This window comes from Gouania willdenowi, chromosome 4 (genome assembly GCF_900634775.1).
Source record: "Gouania willdenowi chromosome 4, fGouWil2.1, whole genome shotgun sequence".
Lineage (NCBI taxonomy): Eukaryota > Metazoa > Chordata > Actinopteri > Blenniiformes > Gobiesocidae > Gouania > Gouania willdenowi.
The window spans coordinates 30,440,864-30,463,601 of NC_041047.1; the positions used below are offsets into that span (position 1 = coordinate 30,440,864).

General features: G+C 39.3%; 1 protein-coding gene across 2 annotated transcripts in view; it reads right to left on the bottom strand.

Moving 5' to 3' along the window:
- cpeb2 (cytoplasmic polyadenylation element binding protein 2) overlaps positions 1-19,767 on the bottom strand; it is a 35,829-nt gene extending 16,062 nt beyond the window's left edge. Inside the window, exons 1-3 of one of the 2 annotated variants that reach the window (XM_028444166.1) lie at positions 18,510-19,767; positions 17,137-17,397; positions 1,463-1,553 (exon numbers count right to left, since the gene is read on the bottom strand). In XM_028444166.1, coding sequence (XP_028299967.1) covers positions 1,463-1,553; positions 17,137-17,397; positions 18,510-19,340 — 1,183 coding nt within the window. In that variant the 5' untranslated portion in view covers positions 19,341-19,767. The remainder of the gene's footprint in view (positions 1-1,462; positions 1,554-17,136; positions 17,398-18,509) is intronic. The other variant, XM_028444167.1, reaches the window with a different exon arrangement.
- Positions 19,768-22,738: the final 2,971 nt, after the last annotated feature.

Consider the following 22,738-nt stretch of genomic DNA (forward strand, 5'->3'; position numbering starts at 1 on the left):
GCATAGGTAGCGTAGGTGTTCATCTCAGAAACTTCCTATAGCTAACCATAGGATAAGCACTATTTACTCACAAACTGTGTTGAGAACGTTACTTTAAAGAAGTAATTAGTTATAGTTACTCACTACTTGTTCCAAAAAGTAACTGAGTTAGTAACTAAATTACTCTATAATAAAAGTAACTAATTACCAAGGAAAGTAACTATTTGTGTTACTGTTAAAAAAAAGTAGCTATATGTCAAATAATTCAGATTTTTTAGATGCGTGTTGTTGTTGTGAGGTGCTTCATTAAATTTGAGTTACGTACAACGGCGGTCGACAAATTCTTATACACTGATACAAGATATAATGAACACTTCACATGCACGTTCTTGCCTTTGGCCACAATTAATTTAAAGTAGTGTTTGTATCGTCACCTTAAAAATGACAACTTTTCATCAGACTGCTTCACGCTCGCCATCTCTGCTGATTCATCAAATCTGTAGTGGTTGTGTGTGTGGCACATGTGCTGGCAGTAATTAGTTAGATCACCCCGTTACTGAAAAAAAAACACCGTTACCGAACGCCGTTATTTTAAACGCCGTTAATCCAAACATTGCTCACAAACTAGTGAAGGTTTTTGGGCAAGCAAACAAAAAAAAAAGATCAAACATCACTGCTCACTTTATGTGGTGTGATGTTGCACTAAAAGCACTGTTGTGTTAAGCTTTAAAAGGAAGGGCAGAGGCAGACCAACACACACCGTGCTCCCCTTTCGACTCCTCACTTGGCTGTCATGCACAGTGTGTGAAAGTGTGAGCATGTCTAAAATTAGTCTGAACCTCAGCCTCCTCCCCAACCCCCCGCTCTACTGTGCACACTGGTCCATGTCCTCTCCATCTGCTCCGGCAGGAAAAACAAGAAACTCACCCAATGAAAGAGAAAGCCCACTGCTAGTAAGCAAAAGCTTCACTGTGCCTGTGCACTAGTCCCTGTAAATCCTTTTCGCTGAGTAATTTTACCATTTATCGGTACATTCATCACATTTCATTTCAAAGTGAAAAGTAAAAGTGTTCTGTGAGGCTGTAAATGAGCTATTACAGGCACAGAGATCCAAAACGCTGCAGACATTTGACACAAATCCTCCTGAGTTGAGGAGGCCACACTGTGTCCACTGGTGCCAAACACACACACTGGTGACGCACAAGTCAATCAAATGTAACCAAATGTTGTGAGATTGACACTTTCGTTCTGATTCCGGAGATTTGCACACACGCCTCTGACTCAGAACCAGGATCAGGTCATGGAAATGTGCAGCTGGTTGGGCCAAAACATTAAGCTCTCAGCAGGGAGAAAATAAGCTGTGTGTGGAAAAGCAACACAGCTCCGAGAGCCACTTCTGTCCCCTCACTGAACACGATCCCCCGCCTCACGATGACCCCCTGCAAACAGACACTACGGAAGAGAAAAAAAAAAAGCGTCTTACCTTTCATCGGATCCTGCTCCGCTCGCATGATGTCAATCAGGGAGCTCTCCAGCGAGTGCATGTTCAGGCTGTCGTACATTCTGGAGCGCTCCTGCAAAACACACAAACACGTTTAATAATTAGTATTAAAAGAAACACAGCTCTAAATCCTCACGTCTTTAACATACTTTGGTATTTTAGCTTATGAGTAATAAAGCCTCTGAAGCATGCATGCTTGGGATAACATGTGAGGGAATTACACGTCTTACACTTGCATTAACATTCTTTCCATATTTATTCACGTTAGGGGTCTGACGGTAGGTTTATGAGCAGGCTGTGTGATGGGTCTTTGGACTGTTGGAGGCGAATAAAACCCTAAAGCAGGAGTGGCATTTAGCTGCAGAGCTTAGACAGGAACATGAGCATGTTAATGCACAGAAACAGTTCATTTTAGTTCTGCTGCACACATGATGCTATATTCAAGGATAACGCACGAATACAGCTTTTTAGTACGAACGTTTTTACGGGAATGTATATGTCAATGTTTCAGATAAATAAAATATCTACAACACACCAGATTATTATGGTTGGTTTTTATTTTTTATAATCCTATTGAGTTGAAAAGGTCATACTCAAAGTATATCATATGTCTATCATTGTTATTTTTCCATTTGCAATTTCATGTGGTGGTTTTTCCTTTCACAAAAATAGCCTATATTATTATTGAGAGCCCATTATCGTCTTCAGCAATGGTTCACAAACTTTTCAGCCAGCGACCCCCAAAACAAAAATGCCAGAGACCCCCATTGTAACTAAAGGTGGTTGAACACAGACAACATTGAAGAACAGTCATGTAGAGGACAGGGTCATCTATAAAGGGGAATAAAAAGGAGAGTTTTTTGGGGTCCATCCATAAAATCAACAAAATGATGGTCCACTGTTCTATGAATCTGTGATAACCACTTTTATTTATTTATCTGAATAATATCCACTGTTATCCAGGAAGTTTATTATTATTTACGCCATAGTATATAGTCATCTTAAAGATGTAAATCCTTGTATTCATCAGATATGAAATGGGTTAAAAGTGACCAAAAATGGTGGAAAAGTAGGTAAAATGAGATTTTAAAAACCAGAGAAATTGGTTAAAAGTTGCTAATGAAAGTGGAAAAAGGATTCAAAGTGTCAATATTGGCTTTAAACTGAATATTGTTAAAATTCATGAAAGGATTCATTTTTACTGTGATGGATTTGATACATGTCTGTAAAATGGACACCGAAGAGGACCTTTTTCTAAGTTATGTCTGTATTCACTGATCTCTATCATACCATATGATAGGGAATAGGTAAACAGGCCATCTTGGTATGCCACACAACTGCCAGAAGGGCAACGTAAACAACAGCTGCATAGCTACAGGTTTCTGATTCAGTTTGGCTCTATTCTCACTACTCTGATGTTCAGAAGTGGACATAATTACTCCAAATTAATGGAAAACCATAGAGTGAATTCATAAAAATGATAAATTACTGTAACACTGATGAATGATGACAGACACACATTTTATATTAACAAACTAAAATCACTGTATCAATATTTTCACTGGTGGATACTTGACATACATACTATACTGTAGTATATATACAGTACATACTAAAGTGAATGTTAACTTCCATGTACAGTACAATTCCACCATCTTTCACTATTTCCAAACATTCCGTCTTTTACACTTTTATCTGAATACACTCTTCGTTTGTTTCATTTACAGCCAAACTTTCTGTAAGAGCTAAAACAATTAGCTTAATCCCACATTCTGCATTATGTATCCATTTTGTATATTTGTTATGTAAGCATGCATAACAAACACGTGTAATTTACGTTTAATCAGATTAAAGTTACTTATCCAAATCACTGGGTTATTATCGATGTCATTTTCATCATGTATGCGTTTCCAGAATGAAACAACTCGTGTTACACACAGACAAAAAACGTTAGGTAAAAAAACTGTCTTTATTTATAATTGTATTTTTAAAAAGTATTTATGTTAAGAGATTTTGTAAAAACACGTATTTTATGTAGAGATACATTGTTGCCATCCATTGATACATTGTTACTGTTAAAAATGAACTTCCAATAAATTGAGTATTGGCAAAACCCGTTTATATTTTTAAGTTGAGGCGGTGATGATAAATGTAACTGCCGGGAATAAATGAACTTGTAATCTAATTTAGTTACTTTAGAATCAAGTAATTAGTAAAATAATTATTATATTTTTTTAAAAAGTGATTAGTAATCATCAGAAGGCAAATTACCTTTTCAAGTCAACTATGGCAACACTGAGTAAGAAACAGCACTAATCTCAATATTGCACTATGATACTTTATCAATACTCAATGCTGTTTATATATTTAACTATCCAGTTTGCTTGTGTGTGACTTTATGCACTGATGGGTGAGCTGCTTCTAATTCCATTGTACCTCTGGTATAAATGACAACAAAGTTTGATTTCACATTTATTTAAAGGAGCATAGGGCAGGATCTAGAAACCAGACTCCATAGTGACATCATGGTGGTTAGTGTAACTGCAGCCATCAGCCAAGCTGCTGCGGGAGCACGCATTCACTGTTTGTTTATCACCACAGCACAGCTGATACTGTGGATAGAAGATGGATACCTGACCGAACGCTGACAGGTAGAGGTCGCCCCGATACATCGGCCGGCTGATATATCGGGCCGATATATGGACTTTTTTCAAGATCGTCCATCGGCCAAAAAAATGTGATTGTGACCATCACCAGCCCTCCCTAAGGAAGGGTAAGAAACACTTGATTATAGGGAGGATGTAAAAAGAGAGGGCAGTGTTACACCTAGGTGGAGGGGGAAGGGAACAGGGAGGAGAGACTCAAGGTAGGAAATGTAAAGGGTGGGGAAGAGTTAACTATTTTAAAGTGAGAGTGAGATGTGATGTTGCAGTTGTGCATATGGTGACAAGTGTGAAGCTTAGGTATTAGGAGTGTGACGATATCTCGATACCGCAATATATCACAATATTTTTTTCGCACGATCAATTATTGATATGCTCCCGCTAATTATCGATTTTTTTATATATTTTTTACATTTTTTTTTTTTTTTTTGAAAACCTTTTCTGCTTTTTCACTAAAATGTGTAGGTACGTCTTCACAGAAATGTTGTCACTGTTTGTTGAAGGAACTAATATAATGTTTACTGGAATATTGCAATATAATGGTGTCACTGGTAAGAAAGACCCTATTTTTTGTTTACAGAAAGCACTATTTCTACATACTTATTCGTTTACATTGGTATGTTGACACTTATTTACAGAAATGTTGCACTAAAATAGTGTCACTGTTCATAGGACACTTTTTCAATTTACTGTCTTTCAGAGATATAAAATAAAAAAAACATTTTTTCACTTAATACTTTTCTTCTTCTTGTTATGTCATAGATTATTGTAGATTGATTTCTGACCAATATATCAATAATCCCAGCATCGCCATATCGTGAGATAATCGTTATCGCGAGCTTTGTATCGCGTATCGTGAGGTACCCAGAGGTTCCCACCCCTACTAGGTATAATGATGGTGGCTGTGAACAGAGTGAATGGCAAACCTAAAACAGGTATTTAGCTTAATCCGACTCCTCGCACATTGTATATTGTTTTCGTGCTTTACTGCTACTTACCCGTCCTGTACTTTTTGTTTTACTTGGTTGTGTACGGGTATATTTAAAGTTCAACAAATGTTAAGAGTTCTATTGGTGTATTTAATTTAATTTCTAATATATATATTTATATCATATGATGGTTTCAATTGTCTTTCATAATCAATATGCTTTAAAAAAAAGTATATCGGCCTCAAATATCGGTTTCAGATATCGGCCATGTAAATCGGTATCTGCGGCGGCCTTTGAAAATCCCATATCGGTGAACTTCTACTGACGGGACCCGATGGCACCGGATGGGTGGGGTTTGGACAGATACAGTATTTATAACTGGTGGTCGGGTTCGGTCACATAGTGTGGTTTGCAGCGCTCTTCCTTTCCTGCTGCAGCAGCTGTAGCCCTGAAGAATGCAGCTTTTTACAGTGAGATATTAGTGCAGGGAGAATAGAGCAGAGGACAATTATAAAGGAATACACAGTTGAAACATTCCCTTTTCTGCACAATAACATGAATTATCCTTATCTTTGATACATGGATTTTATAAATAGATCGAATGGGTTTATTGCGTGCACTGCGCCACTGTTTGTGTTTCATTTTCTCTTGTTACCCGTTTGCTAATCTGATGTTGACTTTAACAATTGTTTGTGAGTAAAATTGATGCTTACCACTTAAATAAACGCAAATATGTCATTTCTTTAAGAAAAAAAATGAGGTTTTCACTGTTGGGTCGAACTCAGACGAGAAAATGCGACCCGATCGGTACTCCAACTGTAACACAGTTATTTATTTACTCGCTGTTTATGTGACTGTTTACTGTAAAAGCTGTGTACATGCCTCTGTGGAACCAAACAGTAGTTTAGTCCACTATGCTTGTCTTCTTTCAGTCTCCAAACCGTCTTGTTGTCATTCTTTTTTATTTCCGGTATTGGGACGCCTCTCCAAGCCGTCAAGAACGCGCACCAGCAATATTTGACGCCACTATCAGCGTCATTTGACTTCATGTCCACAGAACTGCGCGGGGGAATTGGTTCCGTAACAGCAGTACAAAATGTATTACACAATCTTTACAAGGTAATAGGTAGACATGTGTGTTAACTCATTCTCTTTGGTTTAGAGCCCTTCATCAACCATTAGCATTTAAAAAACTTAAAACAAATGTTTATTTTTTCTCAAAACCTGCCCTATGCTCCTTTAACAAGTAGGACTTTTACCCTTTTAATTTTTCTACACAAATCTTTGAGTGGACTCACTTTAGGATCTGTTAGTTTGTTTGACTCTTTGGGAAATATTAGGTATGTACACCAGACAAACTGCTGCTACTTATATGACATGTTCATATATTGATAATCGTTATAGTCCCATGGCTCATGTGTGCATTGAAAAAAAAAAAAACGCTCTATGGACAATAACACTGTCAAATGCCTCTATTTTAGGGATCGACTGATATCGATTTTTTAGGGCTGGTGCTGATGCTGATTTTTTTTTCCATCAGCCTTAGCCGATGACCGATACGGACTGCCGATTTTCTTGAGCCGGTATTTGCAGTCGATACTACTTTTTCCTCCCTCAATTTTAAAAAAAGAAACATTTATTGAAACAAGTTGAGGTAGAATGGCAACACGTAACAAACAGCCGATGCCGATTCATGTAAAAAATGCAAAAATCGACCGATGATATTGGCCGGCCGATGTATCGGTTTATTACTACCGTAATTTCCGGGCTATAAAACGCACTGTTTTATTGGCCACATTACAATAATTTAGCAATTTTCCAAGAAAAATCCACACAAATGCAGCAGCCTAACATAGGCCACACTCTACTGGCTGATGAGGGTGCCCGTCAGACCCAGTCAGAACGGGCAGGTCGGCGGGCTGCTGTACACATGTTAGGTTTCACGGAAATTTCCATGTTTCAACTGATAAGTTTCCTTTACTACATGAAGTCACCTACTCACTGCCCCACGTCTACATATCAGTCCATTTACAGCTTTTAATGGTCACTTTTTACTGGAACCAGACTGATACACCGCTTCGCCCGCTCTTCTTACCGTGAACTACCATGGAGCGATCACAGTGAGTCAGACTCTGAGTCAGAATACAGACGCGATCGCTTCTGAACAAATCCAACGTGGTGATTTGGTAACTTATGTTGTTATGCTACTATTACAAACTGGCTGACTTTTACTGTAGACGGAGCGGAGATTAGAACAGCCTGGATACAGTACAGTATCCAGGCTGTTCTGATCTCCGCTCCGTCTGTCCGTCCTTACGGAAGCGTCTCCATCAGCCTCAGAGTCCAGAGCTCCGATCAATCCTGAACAAACCATTTAACAAGTTTATGCTGTTTATCCTTCTATTACAACCTGGCTGACTTGTACTTCATCCAGCGGGCTCTCTCTCTCTCTCTGACAACTTTTCTCTGCGTTGTTGCTATGGTGAGGGAGTGTGCATCATGACAAAATGAGTGATCAGAATGATTCTGTGCGAGCACGAACGATTTAATGTTAACAATTTCATTGTTCCACCTGGTCTAATGTGACAGAGCTCAATTTTGTGGCGGCATGAAGCTAATAAAACCCTGAATCAATCTGACACTGAGAATGTTCATGTACATACCTTTAATTTAAATGTTCTCCTGCACTACTTATCAATGCTCTACTGCACTATTTTCCTTTTATTATTATTATATTTTATTATTATCTTTCTTTTCTATTATTTTTTTCCTTCTTTTTATCCTATTTTTTTTAATTTTTATTTTGTATTTGTTTATTTTTTTATACTATTATTATTATTATTATTATTATTATTATTATTATTATTATTATTATTATTATCTTGTTATTTGCACATTCTAGTCTAACTACTGTTTATATTTATACTTATGTTTATACTTATTATCATCTCTTCTAGTTGATTGTTTATTATTGAATGTTTCACTATTGGAGAGAGCACAGTTGACCGAGTCAAATTCCTCGTGTGTACAACATACACTTGGCCAATAAAGATGATTCTGATTCTGATTCTGATTCTGATAAAAACAGAAAATATCCACAATTTAGCCGTGTCATTGTTTAAGCCGCAGGATTCAAAGCGTGAGAAAAAAGTAGTGGCTTAAAGTCTGGAAACTAGGGTACTCTATTTCACCTTAACCACTTTATAGAAACACTAAACTCTAGTGAAACCATGTCCAATAAAGCCCTGAGAGAGAATGACAGACACCATTTGCGAGTTTGGGGTTGTATAACTACCAATTACAACTTCTGTCTGTGTGGGTGATGACCTAAAAATAAGCTGCAAGTTTGACATCAGCAGTAGTGGCAAAAATGACAGCACTCAAGTGCATCCTGTGCTTTCATAAAGTGTCTCCAATGTGTTCAGGCAGTCGCAGCAGGGATTGTAATGTTAGCCAGACAATGTAAACCAGTACCGGTATTAGATCAGACTGTGCAATGGGTAGAACACTGTCAGTATTAGAAGTGTCATATGTGAGATTTTTTTTAATGAATTGGCAGAAATACAGGATCTTACTTGTTGGAAAAAAAAATACAATAAGTAAATCAATTATTTCAATATTCTGAAATGAAAACGACAACAGGCTGCATTTTTCAGAATAAACCATTCAAATGCCAGAGGAACGAATTACAAGTACTCACATTACTATAATTGAGTTGCTTTTATGGGTACTTGTACTTATTTGAGTATATTTCTAAATATGTTGTTTTACTAGTACTTAAGTATGTTTTAAAAGAAGTACAGTAATTCATTTCATTTCTACACCCAACCATTACTGAGTAAATTATTATTTTTTGTTTTAAAATGATCAACAAACAAAACGACAGTGAATGCGTGCTCCCGCAGCAGCTTGGCTGATGGCTGCAGTTACACTAACCACCATGATGTCACTATGGAGTCTGATTTCTAGATCCTGCCCTATGCTCCTTTAAATAAATGTAAAATCAAGTACTACAAAAAATGAAGTGACCAACAATCAAATGCATCACATCATAGGGGACCAGCCACATTAAAACGTAATGCCCCGCGGCAAAACAGCACTGAATGCTGGTTATTTTCTCCGTTTTATTTTATTTTATACAGATGCCTTTGTGGAAAATAAATTAAGTTCCAATTATGCACGATTTGGTCTCTTCTTTTTTCAGTTTATACGTGAGATGTTTAACGTGGGAGGTGAAAATAACTAGTAACTTTTAATTGAGTTACTTTTTACTTGTGCTTGAGTACAATTTCAATCAAGTAACAGTACTTCTACTTGAGTAGGATATACTGTACCAGTACTCTTTATACCTCTGGCAAATGCAGACAAAGTTCTGTCTGTCAACCTAGAGGTTTAGTAAATAGTAGATATGATAGTAGATATACTCTGTATACTGTATATACTCTGTATATCTACTCCCGTTAAAACAATGACAGTGGAACCAAGCTCTGCTACTGATGACATTAAACAGAAAGGAAAGACCAAAAAAGCCTTGGAATCTGAAATATTTGATGATCCAACAGTGTTTATGGAAAATCAACAATCCATGTAGTCAGTCCTGTTTCCTGGAACAGGAAGCGTTGTTCTTCTAGGCAAGGATCCGACTAATAATTTATGACGGTAGCGGTGGGTGGGACCAACCATGAAGGTGATATTATTAGCTCAGTCTGCATTAGTTACGGTTAAAATGTCATTATTCTCACAACTGAATTAAGCTCTTAATAGAAGACGACACACTCAGTTAAACATTAACAGATTTCAAAGTTTCATCAACTTCATGGGGCAATAACTGCTCTTAGGGTGAATTATAATCTCCTTGGTGCACCAGAGCATTTCTTCATTAAGAGAGCTGGAGTCTTATCCAGATAACTTAGCCCAAGCTAGGGTTACACCCTGGACAGGACACCAACACACAACGGTCACATACAAATCTACTCTTAGAGCAAATTTACAAACTAACATACAGTACATAATCATTTATAGTGAGGCTGACCACTGCACCACCTGCATTAAGCCACATTTTCAAAAACGAACACTGGAAAACAATTAGATTCTTGTGTTTGCTGCCAAAGTCATCTCAAGGCCCTGGAAGCCCTTCCTTATACCCAGAAAGCCCAAACTATGACTCAACAACAACTCAGTCCTGTCCATCCTCCCGAGAGCTGAAACATGGACTCCTTACAAATCATGACTGAATGAGCAGTTTTGACGGGCACATTACGACACAATCGAGGCTACAGAATGGTACCATCAAGTAGGGTTGGGCTATATTGACAAAAACTCTTATCTCAATATTTTTTTCTCAAAATGGCAATAAACAATATTAATCTTGATATTTTCAATTCAGTAGTCTTACCAGAAAGACAATTCTGGGTTAAATTTGCTGATGAAAAATGCCCCACAGGCACATTTATTAACAAACTGCTGCACAAATTGTGTAGGTTTTTTTTCTCTTATAAAGGACAGCACGTGTGAGTGAGTTCTGTAGTGTGGCTTGATTAGGTGCTGGTTAGGATGCACTCAGGGGTGAATTTACTAAAAGTTTAGAGGTATTAAAACAAGTGCAAACTTCACTCCACGAGCTAATAAGGAGTACAAACTCCAGGGAATCTGGACAGTGTGTCTTCGGTCCGTCAGAATGCTCCCCCAATCCATTTAGTGTGTTTCCCTCTGGTGAATATGTATAGTAATGGTAAAAATGGTAAATGGACTTGATTTATATAGCGCTTTATCACCACACTGAAGCAGTCTCAAAGCACTTTATATATCAGCTCATTCACCCAATCACTCTCACATTCACACACCAATGGGACAGGACTGCCATGCAAGGCGCTAGTCGACCACTGGGTGCAACTTAGGGTTCAGTGTCTTGCCCAAGGACACTTCGACACATAGTCAGGTACTGGGTTCGAACCCCCAACCTCTCGATCAGAAGACGACCCTCTACCACCTGAGCCACAGTCGCATAGTAGGCGGATCTCTTAAGGGGTGCAAAAAAATGGAAGGAGGACATGCAAATAAATTATCGCAGTGGGCGTAATGCAAATAATCAAATCTGAATCTGTTAACGGTGATTGTTTTAGCACCGGAAAATAGTACGACTGACAAGCAGGTGCAAACACACGCAGATATCCGCTACAGTGAATGTTGACACAAAACAGAGCAAAGATGGAAGACGCTCCAGTTAACACCGTTGCTCAGAGGGGTTGTCCTCTGAACGGGTGGTTGGGTGTTCGATCCAGGTCTATACCGGTCTAGGTGTTGAAGTGTCGTTGGGCAAGTCACTGAACCCCAAGTTGCTCCCAGTGGTTGACTAGCGCCACATTGAATGACCAAAATGCTCATTTAAAAAGGGTGGTCTCCACTACTTCTGCACGTGCGGAAATCATTGCTGCAATCTTAGTGAATTCCTCGCAGCAGGTGAGGAAACTGCGTCACCAAAGGATTTAGGGATGCACCTGGTTTACCAGCCTATATTTCAGATCTTAGTGAAGCCGCCCCTCAGTGATCATCTAACTGTTCTTTTCATGCTGTTCTGAGAATTAGAGAGCGTAGAAACTCCAAAAACTAGTATTTTAATACAAAATAAGCTCTAAAAAATCTATCTCAGAAATATGGAAAAATTGTAAAGGACACATTTTGACTGTCCTCTATGAATAATATGAAATACTTTTACGATGTAATTTGTACTGTGTGATTGTACAAATAAAAACAATTTTAAAAATATAGATATTTCTCAATATAGGCAATATTGTCTTTTTCTATATTGCCAAAATAGAAAACTCGATATATCTTGAATCTCAATATATTGCCCAGCCCTATCAAGTCTCCAATGTCAGCCTGTAAGATCAAACATAAGAGCCTCCTGCTTTCCAAGGAATGTGTTGCCATAGCTACCTCCAAAGACCTCCGCCCAACACCCTTATCTACTCTGATCCCAAAACGGCCTGGTGGAGACGTCCCGGTGCATCCAACGGCAGATGGATGGACGTCATTGACAGAGAATACTACCTACTGGATCTGTATCTATGAGGACCAAAACCACTGGCAATTGATTTTTTTAAATGTTAAGAAAGTGGTTCCCAAACTGTGGGGCGTGACATCATGACAGTAGGATGCATGAGAACGGACTTGCTAATTATCAAATATTTTTTCTTTACCATATTATTACTGTTCTAAAATATTTGTTTGCACATTTTATAGTATTTGAGTTTTGATGAATACTGAATATATAATCTTTTTTCAACAAACATTTTCTACCCATTTTGTTGAAATTTTGTTGCAATGGGCAAGGTGTATGTGTGAAAGGTCTGAGAACCACTGTTTTAAAAGTAAATCTGATTTGCTCCAACAGAAAATAGCTGAACAATTTTTAACAACGTAGTTTCGGGAAAGAAAGCAGCCATCAATACAACATAGGGCTGGGCGATTTTGCCTAAAAAAAAAAAAAAAAAAAAATTTCAGATTTTTTTAAAGAAAAATTCGAGTTTCGATTGATTTTCGATTTTTTTTTTTCAATACACTTGACTGCTGACACCAGATATATTGTCAAAAGTGCAACTTTATTTCTGTGATTGTCCTCAAGAGTTAAAATGTATAAAACAATCCCAAGGCTCTGTCATTCAACAAATTCAAACTTTAACCCAGGTTTAAGCAAAAGTGCAACAGCAACTTCACAGTAGCCTAATTTTTATTTTTTATTAAACTCAGATTTGCAAAATAAAAAAACGTTTTTAACTACAAATTCGATTAATCACTTAAATTGATTTTTGCCCAGCCCTAATAAAACATTAAATATAAGATATTGTGATGGGAGTCAGTGGGGAAATGTGATTCAGGGAAGGACTCTGTCTTGATTAAACAGCTGTTTTATATTTCATAGGGAGCAGCTGGAATAGAGCGCTACCAGTCGTCTGCAGCTGAGGAGACTACACTACATACTGCATAGGAGAAACAAGCTGAAACACTACTATTGCTGACTATTGATCAAGCCTTTTCTAGCATTCCACACTACAAAATAAGTAATTATTTTTAATTTTTTTATTAAAGAAAAAAAAAGTAATAAAAGTATGTATAATATCGGAAATGAAAAAGTTGTTTCGAGACATCCCTAAATAAAACAAATAAGATTTAAAGGTAGAGAGTGAAATCTGTGCAATAGATTTGGGGATGAAAGCTGATAAGCAGAAGAGTGATAAGACTTTTGGCCTTAATCAAACTATTGGCTGAACAGAATATATCATCACTGATTTATTATAAGGATTCCAACCACCAGCTATGAGACCTAGTAACATTTTATAATGATATGTCTCTGGACTGGAGACGTATCCTGACCAGGTGGAAGACATCTGGAGGAATCAGAAAGCATGTTAGCAGCCTCCAGAAATCCTAAGTCTGACACTAGATTTACCCAGTACACTTTTATTACATGTGCTAAAAACAACCTTTCATGGTATTGTGTTTATTGATGAAATTGAAAGAAAAGCTAGTGTGAGGATCAGGGTCAAAACACACATTAGTTTTTGTGCTTGGGACACTCCCACAAATTTTGGTTCGTCTAATGCTGCAAAGCCTGAAAAACCATTTGGAAAATAGTCTTTTGAACGCTCTCCAGAGAGTGTAACTAACAACACTTGGACAGGGGGGATATATATAAAAGTAATTCAAAAATTCAAAAACTAATTGAACAATAAAATAAATAAATAACATAATGTATTTTAAAGCAGAACTAAGTAACTTGCGCTTAGCGCTCCCCCTAAAGGTCCCTTTGCCTATGTCACTGTCGTAAAAACTGCACACCCCCCGCCGCCTGCCCCACCCCACAGCTACATGTGCACCTTTGCTCTCCCAAGACAGTAGCAACCGATCACTGAAAAAACCTAATACAACAGTGACACTAAGGGTGCATTCACACATATAGTCCCATGTGACCATGTTAACAGTATGGGGAAAAGAGACAAGTACAATAAATGAATGAAGTGGGAGTAATACGGAAGGGAGTGTGGAAGTGTGTGTTAGAGGTGTCCCGATCCATTATTGATATCGGATATCGGTCCGATATCAGCCAGAAAACAAATATCGGATTTTATCGGACTGAATCTAAAATCACCGATATAAGCTATCCAATTAAATTTACCGCTCCAGCACTTCTATCCATAGGTGAATGTGGTTCACATCCCAACAAAGTAACCTACTGTTGCTGACTATTGTTCTCTATTTGAGTATCATCACTTGATCAAGCCTTTTCTAACATTCCACACTACAAAATAAGTAATAAAAGTATGCCTGATTCGTGTTGATATCGTATCGGATCAATATCGGTATCGGGCGATACGCAAGGCTGCAATATCGGTATCATATCGGAAGTGAAAAGGTTGTATCGGGACATCCCTAGTGTGTGTGTGTTTGTTCGTGTGCTGACAAAGCGGCTCTGAATATGGATGAATGGATGGATTGATGGATAGATAGATGAATGGATATTTGTGTGTGTGCTGCCTGATGGAGCGCTGGGTTGTGAGTGTATGTGCGTGCCTGTTGCCGTGACGCCAGTGTGTGATTGCTATATGCTGCTGCTGTCACTGCATGAAGTTGCTCCATTCCTCGGACAAAGGTCTTCTCTGCCTTTTTTTGTTGACTCCGCCATTATATAAGTTTGAGAAAAGTGAATTTGTAGACAATCGTGTGCGGGGCTGGTCATAATCTAGCACTTATATTACCATCACAGGGACTATGAGAAGGATTTATTAAGGTGAAAAAGTTACTTAGTTCTGCTTTAAAGTCAGAATTATTATTATTTTTTTAGATTACTTTGGTTTCTTCCAGGTTCCCCACAAAGTTTGTCAGAATGTGACTCAGGGTTGATCCCCTTGCAAGATGACAATAAACATACCTTTGTCAAGTCCTTATCAAGTCTTCCTTGTCTATTAAAATGTCACTTTAATACAAGGACTTCTCCCACTTTTCCCAGCTCATCGTCGCTGAAACATGAGGCCAAACTGGTTATTGTTGTAGACAGGTGATAACCTGCCTCTAACTTTGAGATTGAAATGCAAATAGAGCAATTACTGAGCTGACAATCTGAATCTACATACAGATATCCATGTGTGACAATGTTAATCTGCGGTTTCTGTCTCGGCACTCATCCCATCCCAGTTCTATCCCATCAAAATAAATTGAGTAAAACCAGTTTCTGTTTCTCATTTCATTGTTGTCTTTATCTAATCTCTGCTTCTCCTGATTGAGTCGCCACTTTTTCCCCCATCTTGAAATGAATGACAAAAAAGGGAAAAACCAAACAAACTTAGCACCACTATCAGGTTTCATGACTCAGAAATATCAGGAGAAACTGGTCCATGCTTTTATCTCCAGCAGACTGGACTATTGTAATGGTCTTCATCAAACATCTACAGCTGCTTCAGAACGCTGCAGCTCAGGTCTTAACCAGAACAAAGAGGTCAGAACACATTAGTCCAGTTTTAAAGTCTTTACACTGGCTCCCAGTCAGCCTCAGAAGAGACTTTAAAGTTCTGCTGCTGGTGTATAAATCTGTGAATGGGTTTGGTCCAGAATACATCAGTGAGATGTTAGTCATGTATGAACCCAGCAGGTCTCTCAGATCTATGTACACAGGTCAGATAGTGGAGCCCAGAGCTCACAGCAAACATGGTGACATGGGATGTCCCGATACAACTTTTTCCTTTCCGATATGATACCGATATTGCAGCCCTGCGTATCGGCTGACACCACTATTGATCTGACAAAATATCAGCATGAATCATACATGCTTTTTTTTTTTTTAAATAAAAAAATTATAATTCCTTATTTTGGAGTGTGGAATGCTAGAAAAGGTTTGATCAAGTGATGTTACTCAAACAGAGAACAATAGTCAGCAACAGTAGGTATGAGGAAAAACTGACCCATTTATTATTAACCTTTTTTTTAACCTTCAACATAATATCTACAGTATTCTACAATTGAAAAAAATAAATTAAAAATGAATTAAAAAAATTAAATTTCAATCCAATATCCGATATTCATTTTCTGGCTGATATCGGACCAATATCCAATATCGATATCAGATCGGGTCACCGCTAATGGTGACACTGCTTTTAGTTTGCCAGCAGAGCTGAAGTCAGCATCCAATGTGAACATTTTAAATCAAAGTTAAAGGAACTCTTTTTCTCGACTGTGTTTGACTGAGAGGGAGATTTTCAATCATGTTGCTGTTGATTCAAATTTTTTTACTGCTGATTTTAAATGTTTTTTGCTGCTGATTTTAATGATCTTATTGATTTTTAAGCTGTTGAATGTTTTCTGTTTAATGTTAAGCTCATAACAAGTCGTGTTTGTAGAGAAAATGTTGAACTTGAGCTTTAACACCAGATTTAAAAGGCACAGTTTTGCATTTACACAGGAATGCAACAGATTGGTTTGCTCAGGGGTTTACTGCAACCTGCGGCTCAGGAGCCACATGTGGCTCTTTGACTGTTTTGCAATGGCTCCCTATAGCTTTAAAAAATATTTTATATGTATTTTTTTTTTTACAAAGATTATTAATGATTATTGACAAATACAATCACGATAACAATATTAATCTCCAGTGTTATATAGTTTAATATGATATTTTTTTCATTTCATATTATCTAAATGTTTTTGTTTATTTATTATTTCCATATGTTACTTGTAAACATATTATTTTAGGTAATATTGTATTCAATTTGGCCCTGATAATAAAAGGGTACTATAGTTTGACAAAGTTTATGCGGTTTCTTTTTTTTTAAAGTACCGGTTTAAGCACCGTTTAAGTACTGGAACCGTTTAAAAAAATACCGAGTAGGCACTGGTATCGGAAAAAACTCAACCGATACCCAACCCTAGTCATGAGGTGGGTATCGCTTCTCCTCACCCCATTAGCTGAGACTCGGCCACATCCCAAAACTAGACGCACGAGTGAAAAATCGGCTCAAAATGGGGAAAAATCGCACAGTGTACGCCCGCCTTAACCACCAATTCAAAACACACACACCTGAAAGGGCAACAAGGTGTTGCTGTTGCTGTCCGTAGGAAACACGTTCTCCTCCAGCCAGGACTTAGGCCCCATCGATCCTGCAGAGCGAGGGAATTTTGGGGGTGCGATGACATTGCTGGAGAAGGGCTTCTTCAGGGGGGAGACTGACCCAGGCATGCCCATGCCGTTCCCTCTGCGGTGCTCCCGGGCCCAGGACATCCCACCGGAGCCCCAGCCGTTACCCTGGTGACTACCCCAGGGAGATGGCTTCACCATGGGCTGTGGACGCATCAAGGACAGAGAACATTTTTTTTTAGCCCAACAGATTCATTGTATTCACTAATCTTTACTTTCATCCTTTCTTTTTCCTCCTGTAGCCACTGCTGGGGCTCGATCTGCTTCTGTGACGAGTACGTCGATAAGCAGATTTAGGGCTTTAACACTAATACTCAGCATTCCGAGTGCAGCAATACCAACACTGTAACTTACACACACGCTCCCTCTCTCAACCCGAACCTTGTGTCGCCTCTTAAGCAGTGAACACTGAATTACATTGTGCCTGAGAATGGAACATCTCATTTAAGCTCACGAAAACAGCTAAAAAAAATTAAAAATCTCCACATATTTGACCATTTAGTAACATAAAAATTAAAAACCCTCTTACTTCAGATTGTATCTGCTTTCATGAAAATATAACTCCATAAAGATCACATTAAAGACAAGGGGTTAAAGGTCATTGAATCTCCGCAGAGGCACACCCAGTTGTGCACACACTCAGGCACAACGCCCAGTGTGCAAATCACATGAGAAACCTGAGGCTACAGGCTGCTTACACATAAGCCCTGGCCACTGGATGAGTGGAACATTCATGTAAGCTGCATCTCCTTAGGGTCCTCCTGACTGAACGCCACTGTCACACCACCCTCAGATAAACTGGAGTCTTTCAGCACACCTAGATTTGTAATGCTGATTTAGGGAAGGTTGTGAGCCTTTGTATTTAGCACAGAGAGAGAGAGAGAGAGAGAGAGAGAGAGAGAGAGAGAGAGAGAGAGAGAGAGAGAGAGAGAGAGAGAGAGAGAGAGAGAGAGAGAGAGAGGGGCAACAGACAGGGTTGGGTCTGTGGCCCATGTGACTGCATCCCACTGCCAGCTTCCAGGAGAACAACAGCTAGATTCAGTGATGCTCCCTCCCTCCCTGGGCTTCCACAATAAAGACTGATGCATTTGAATTATTTATTTATTTATTTATTATTATTCCTTAAAAACATGTTCAACCACACAACTTTAAGTGTGCAAATCATCTATGGGTGAACCATTGGGCCTTCACGTTGACATAGTATTTGTTTTCTAATGGGTCTACCTTTGCTATGATGATGATGTGCAGCAGCTCACCTGGTGTTGGTTGTAGTTGTTCCTCTGCTGCAGGAAGGCGCCCTGATGCGGGTGCATCTGAGGGCTGACGGGGGACCGGCGGCTCTGCTGCGGAGGGACGTTGATCTGCGGTGAGAAAGCACCGCTGAAGCCCTGCACGTTAATCCCGGCGCACGGATTAGCCGACACCGGTGAGAAGCTCTGGAAGAAGGCCGGGTTGATGGAGGAGGGAACACCTGGGTAGAAACTGCTGTCGGAGTCTGCGTTGAGCATCTGGTTTATGGGATGGAGCGGGTTGATGGAGGTGGGTGGAGGAGGAGGGGGAGGAGAGGAGCTGGTCTGGACGGACCACGGTGTGCCGAAGCCGGGCAGGGAGGGAGAGGACGCCCCGCCGCTGTGGAGGTCCTGGACGGGGAGGTTCTGGAAAGCGGCCCCCAGACCTCCGGACAACACGGTGCTGCTGCCATGGCCGTTACTGATGTGATGGGTGATGGGGGAGTCCATTTGGACCGAGGTTAGACTGACAGAAGATGGCGATGCGACACCGGTATGAAGCTCTTCCAGCGGGGAGCGGTGCTGGGTGAAGGGCAGGTGACTGAAGGCCGGGGGCGGCTGTGGGAGCTGGGGAGGGTTCTGGTCGGGCTGAAGGTCACAGACGGGCTGCGTAGGACAGAAACGCTGTGGATCGAACCCAGGGAAAGAGACCTCTGGGTTTAGGCTGTAATCCTCCGTGAAGGAGCTGGGAGAGCTGTCGATGTCTTCGCTCCGGTCGGGTTTAGCAGCCGTACCGGCCTTGTCCTCGGTGGGTGTCGGTGGGAGTGCGGTGGTCACCCCCACAGGCTCATCCTGCATGTTGTGCTGATGCGCAGCAGCTGACAGGAACAGACGCTGCTGAAGGGCGAAGCACGGAAACACCGGGCGTTCGATCTGCACATTAACCGCTTCTATGTAGGTCTAATAGCGGACAGAGCAGGGCTACGTCTGTAACACCGGGCTGGCTGAGAGGAGGGGGTCCGGCCTGCGCACACACACTCACGGCTCGTCCTGCTCCTGCTCTGCCGTTCCTCCCTCGGTGTTATTATCATCTATGTCTAAAGAGCCGACCTGATGCGGCCTGTGCGGTCCATTCCCGTCCGACCGAGCTCCCCCTCCTCCGGTTACCGGCTGCACTGCTGCAGCAGAGGATTAAAGATCTCTGACCGAATCCACGTCACGACCGCATCACGCCTCTGTGCGCGCGCCCGCCTCGAGCCACAGCCGCAAAGAGCACCGCATTGTTTACGTCACTTCTTCATTATTCATAAAGTGCAGTGGGTCGCGCACACACACACACACACACACACACACACACACACACACACACACACACACACACACACACACACACACACACACACACACACACACACACACACGCACATCACATTCTATTTATAATATAATCAATGTTATCTGATAATCTCATAATAAGCAACAGCTTATATCCATCTATACAGTATAATTCTCAGTGTACAGACCATTACTGTGTCAAATAGAGCTTCTGAGAAAGCTGACCATTGTTGGATTAACTGAAACTCCCAAAAAAGTCCTAAGATCACACCCTAAATGCTGAATGCAAAGAACAGGTCAGTCAAGTCTTCTGTTTGGCTTTACAGTACAGAGCCAGCATGAACTGTATTTTTAAAACAAGCTAAACTACTTTCACTTTTGTCTAATAATCTGATCTAACAATGGTAAAATAATACATAAACCAAAACTAGGGCTGAATGACTTTGTAAAAGAATCTAATAGCATTTTCCCTCAATATTGTGAAGGCCTCTTGTCATGTATTTTTCAATGAACACAAGCAATAAATCAATCTGTTTCATATAATAAACAAGTTCAGATTTGTTTAAACTTTAAATAAATATAAAATATACATTTTAAAGCACAAATTATAACAATAAAGCAAACAAATCTGTGGCTTTACCTCTTCAACTTATCTAACTAACTTCATGTTTCATGAAACATGTAAACATGTGGACTGCACTTCTTAAACACTCTCTGAACTAAACAGGACAGTCTATAAATAAATCAAATAAACAGATATATCCAGTCAGTAAAATCACACATACTAAAGTACAGGAAAAGTAAGGAGAACTAATATCTGCTTTAACCAATTAGACGTTTTTTTTATGTAAATCAACTCCCAACAAACTTAAAATACATTACAAAAGAAAAAAGAAAAAAATTTGCAGCCTTTGCGATTAGAAAATCGCATTTTATGATATTGCAATATCGCAAACGCAATTAACCATTCAGCCTTAACCAAAACCACAAATAGGACTTAATATCAAATAAAAATCTGTTTCTTTTTTTCAAGATATCTTCATTGTTTTGAAATAAACAGCACAAATATACAGCTAGAATACTATCGAAGAGGAGACCCATGTCTCAATAATTCAGAGATGCCTTTCAAACAAGATCTCTAAAGAACACAACAGGCTGAAACTAAATAATGGCTGAATCGCGGCAGATTTGTCATTAGCAACAGTCCTAGGTATGTGTACCCCTAGGGGTATGTGTACCCCTAGGGGTACTTGAACACATAGCAAGGGGTACTTTTGGAAAAATTGACAAATCTATTGTCAACGTGCTAAGTAATTTTTAAGCCTATTTCAGACACTGTACATGCTCATCCAACACCTTTTCCATCGTTGACAATAAACGGCATTAATGGAATAAACAATATTGTGGCCTTAATATCATACTAAATGGTTACTAACATGTTACTCACATTACTAAAAATTGAGGTAAATATATTCTTTGATATACAATAATTGTAATGCACAAAATTGATATTTAGTGTGCGTTAAACGTACACATTGACGTTGACATTTTCAAGCTGTAGGAGATTTCAGAGGCTAACATGTTAACATGTAAATAAAACAAGAAAGGTTACTAAATTAAGTGACGAAGGGGTTCTCCTAATCTGAAGAGAGGGCTCGGGGGGTACATGAGACAGAAAAGGCTGGGAAACAAACCAGGTCTAAACCTGATTCTCAACTGGTGAGTCAGGACCTGCACTGGGTGGGTACTGGACAGCTGGTTTAAAAACAATGTCTCTCATATTGGACTTGTCTTTTATTTTGACAGGCATGCTGAGAAATGCATGTTGTACAGGAAAATGTATAATATATAGATTTATGTTTTAAAAAAGATTATATGTGTGTGTTTTCAACAGCTATCTTTTAAAAACTAAATTTGGTTGGCTGAATTCTAAAAAAAAAAAAGTGGGTCGCAATTTAATGACCGTGGCAAAATGTGGGTCCCAGTGTGAGACCAGTTTAAAACCCCTGGTCTAAACTGCATATAAATGTATTTGTGTGTGTATTTGTACAAAGGTTGCTTGACCTGTTTAAAGCTATTGTCTGTTACCCTAACAGGTATAACTCTTTTCACACTTTCGCTCTGGTTCAGTTATTCCGCATTAGATCAAAGTTCAAATGGTATAAACTCACCATGGTTGACGGGAAGCGAGTCTGACAGATATTTTGATTATTTTTCCCGTTGGAGCGTTGATATTTTTGTTCAAATGTAGCATCAGTCTCCAAGGCAGAAAGACAGAGTTAGCTGCTAAAGCTAATGCTGCACACGAGCTGAAAATTCAATTTTTTGAATGTTTTAACAGTGACCCAGGTCCTGGCTACACTGCTTAGGCTCCATAACGTTTTCTAAGTATGTTGCGCTGGTATGATGTACTGTACCTCCAGTGTTTCTCAGATTGATTCACATATTTCAAGTAATCTTTAAATCTCCTGCTAGCAGCCATTTTCCTGCTGTTATGCTCGAGGGGACGAGGCTCCGACTTGGGGACGAGGCCCCTCCCCCCTCCTATGTTCTGCAGATTTAGCTTTTAATTTACTTATTTTAAATACTTTTGTAAGAAACCCATGGCTTATGTTGTCTGTACCCATTAATGTACGCATTAAAATAAAAAATAAAAATAAAACTTGCACCCCTCCCCCGCTTCAAGCTCTGTCAAAACAGCTGCAGTCACAGCAAACAGCTGAGAGATACAGTACATACTAAACATGATGAAAGGCCAAAATAATGGTCAGATTCAAGTGATTAGAAATAGGCGATACAGTATATTCTGTTCTTCTCTGTGTATTTTCACCATCTCACAGAACCTTTATACCATTAATATATGTTGAGTTATAATTTCTAATATTAAACAATATAGTATTTAATTTATATTCATTAATTTT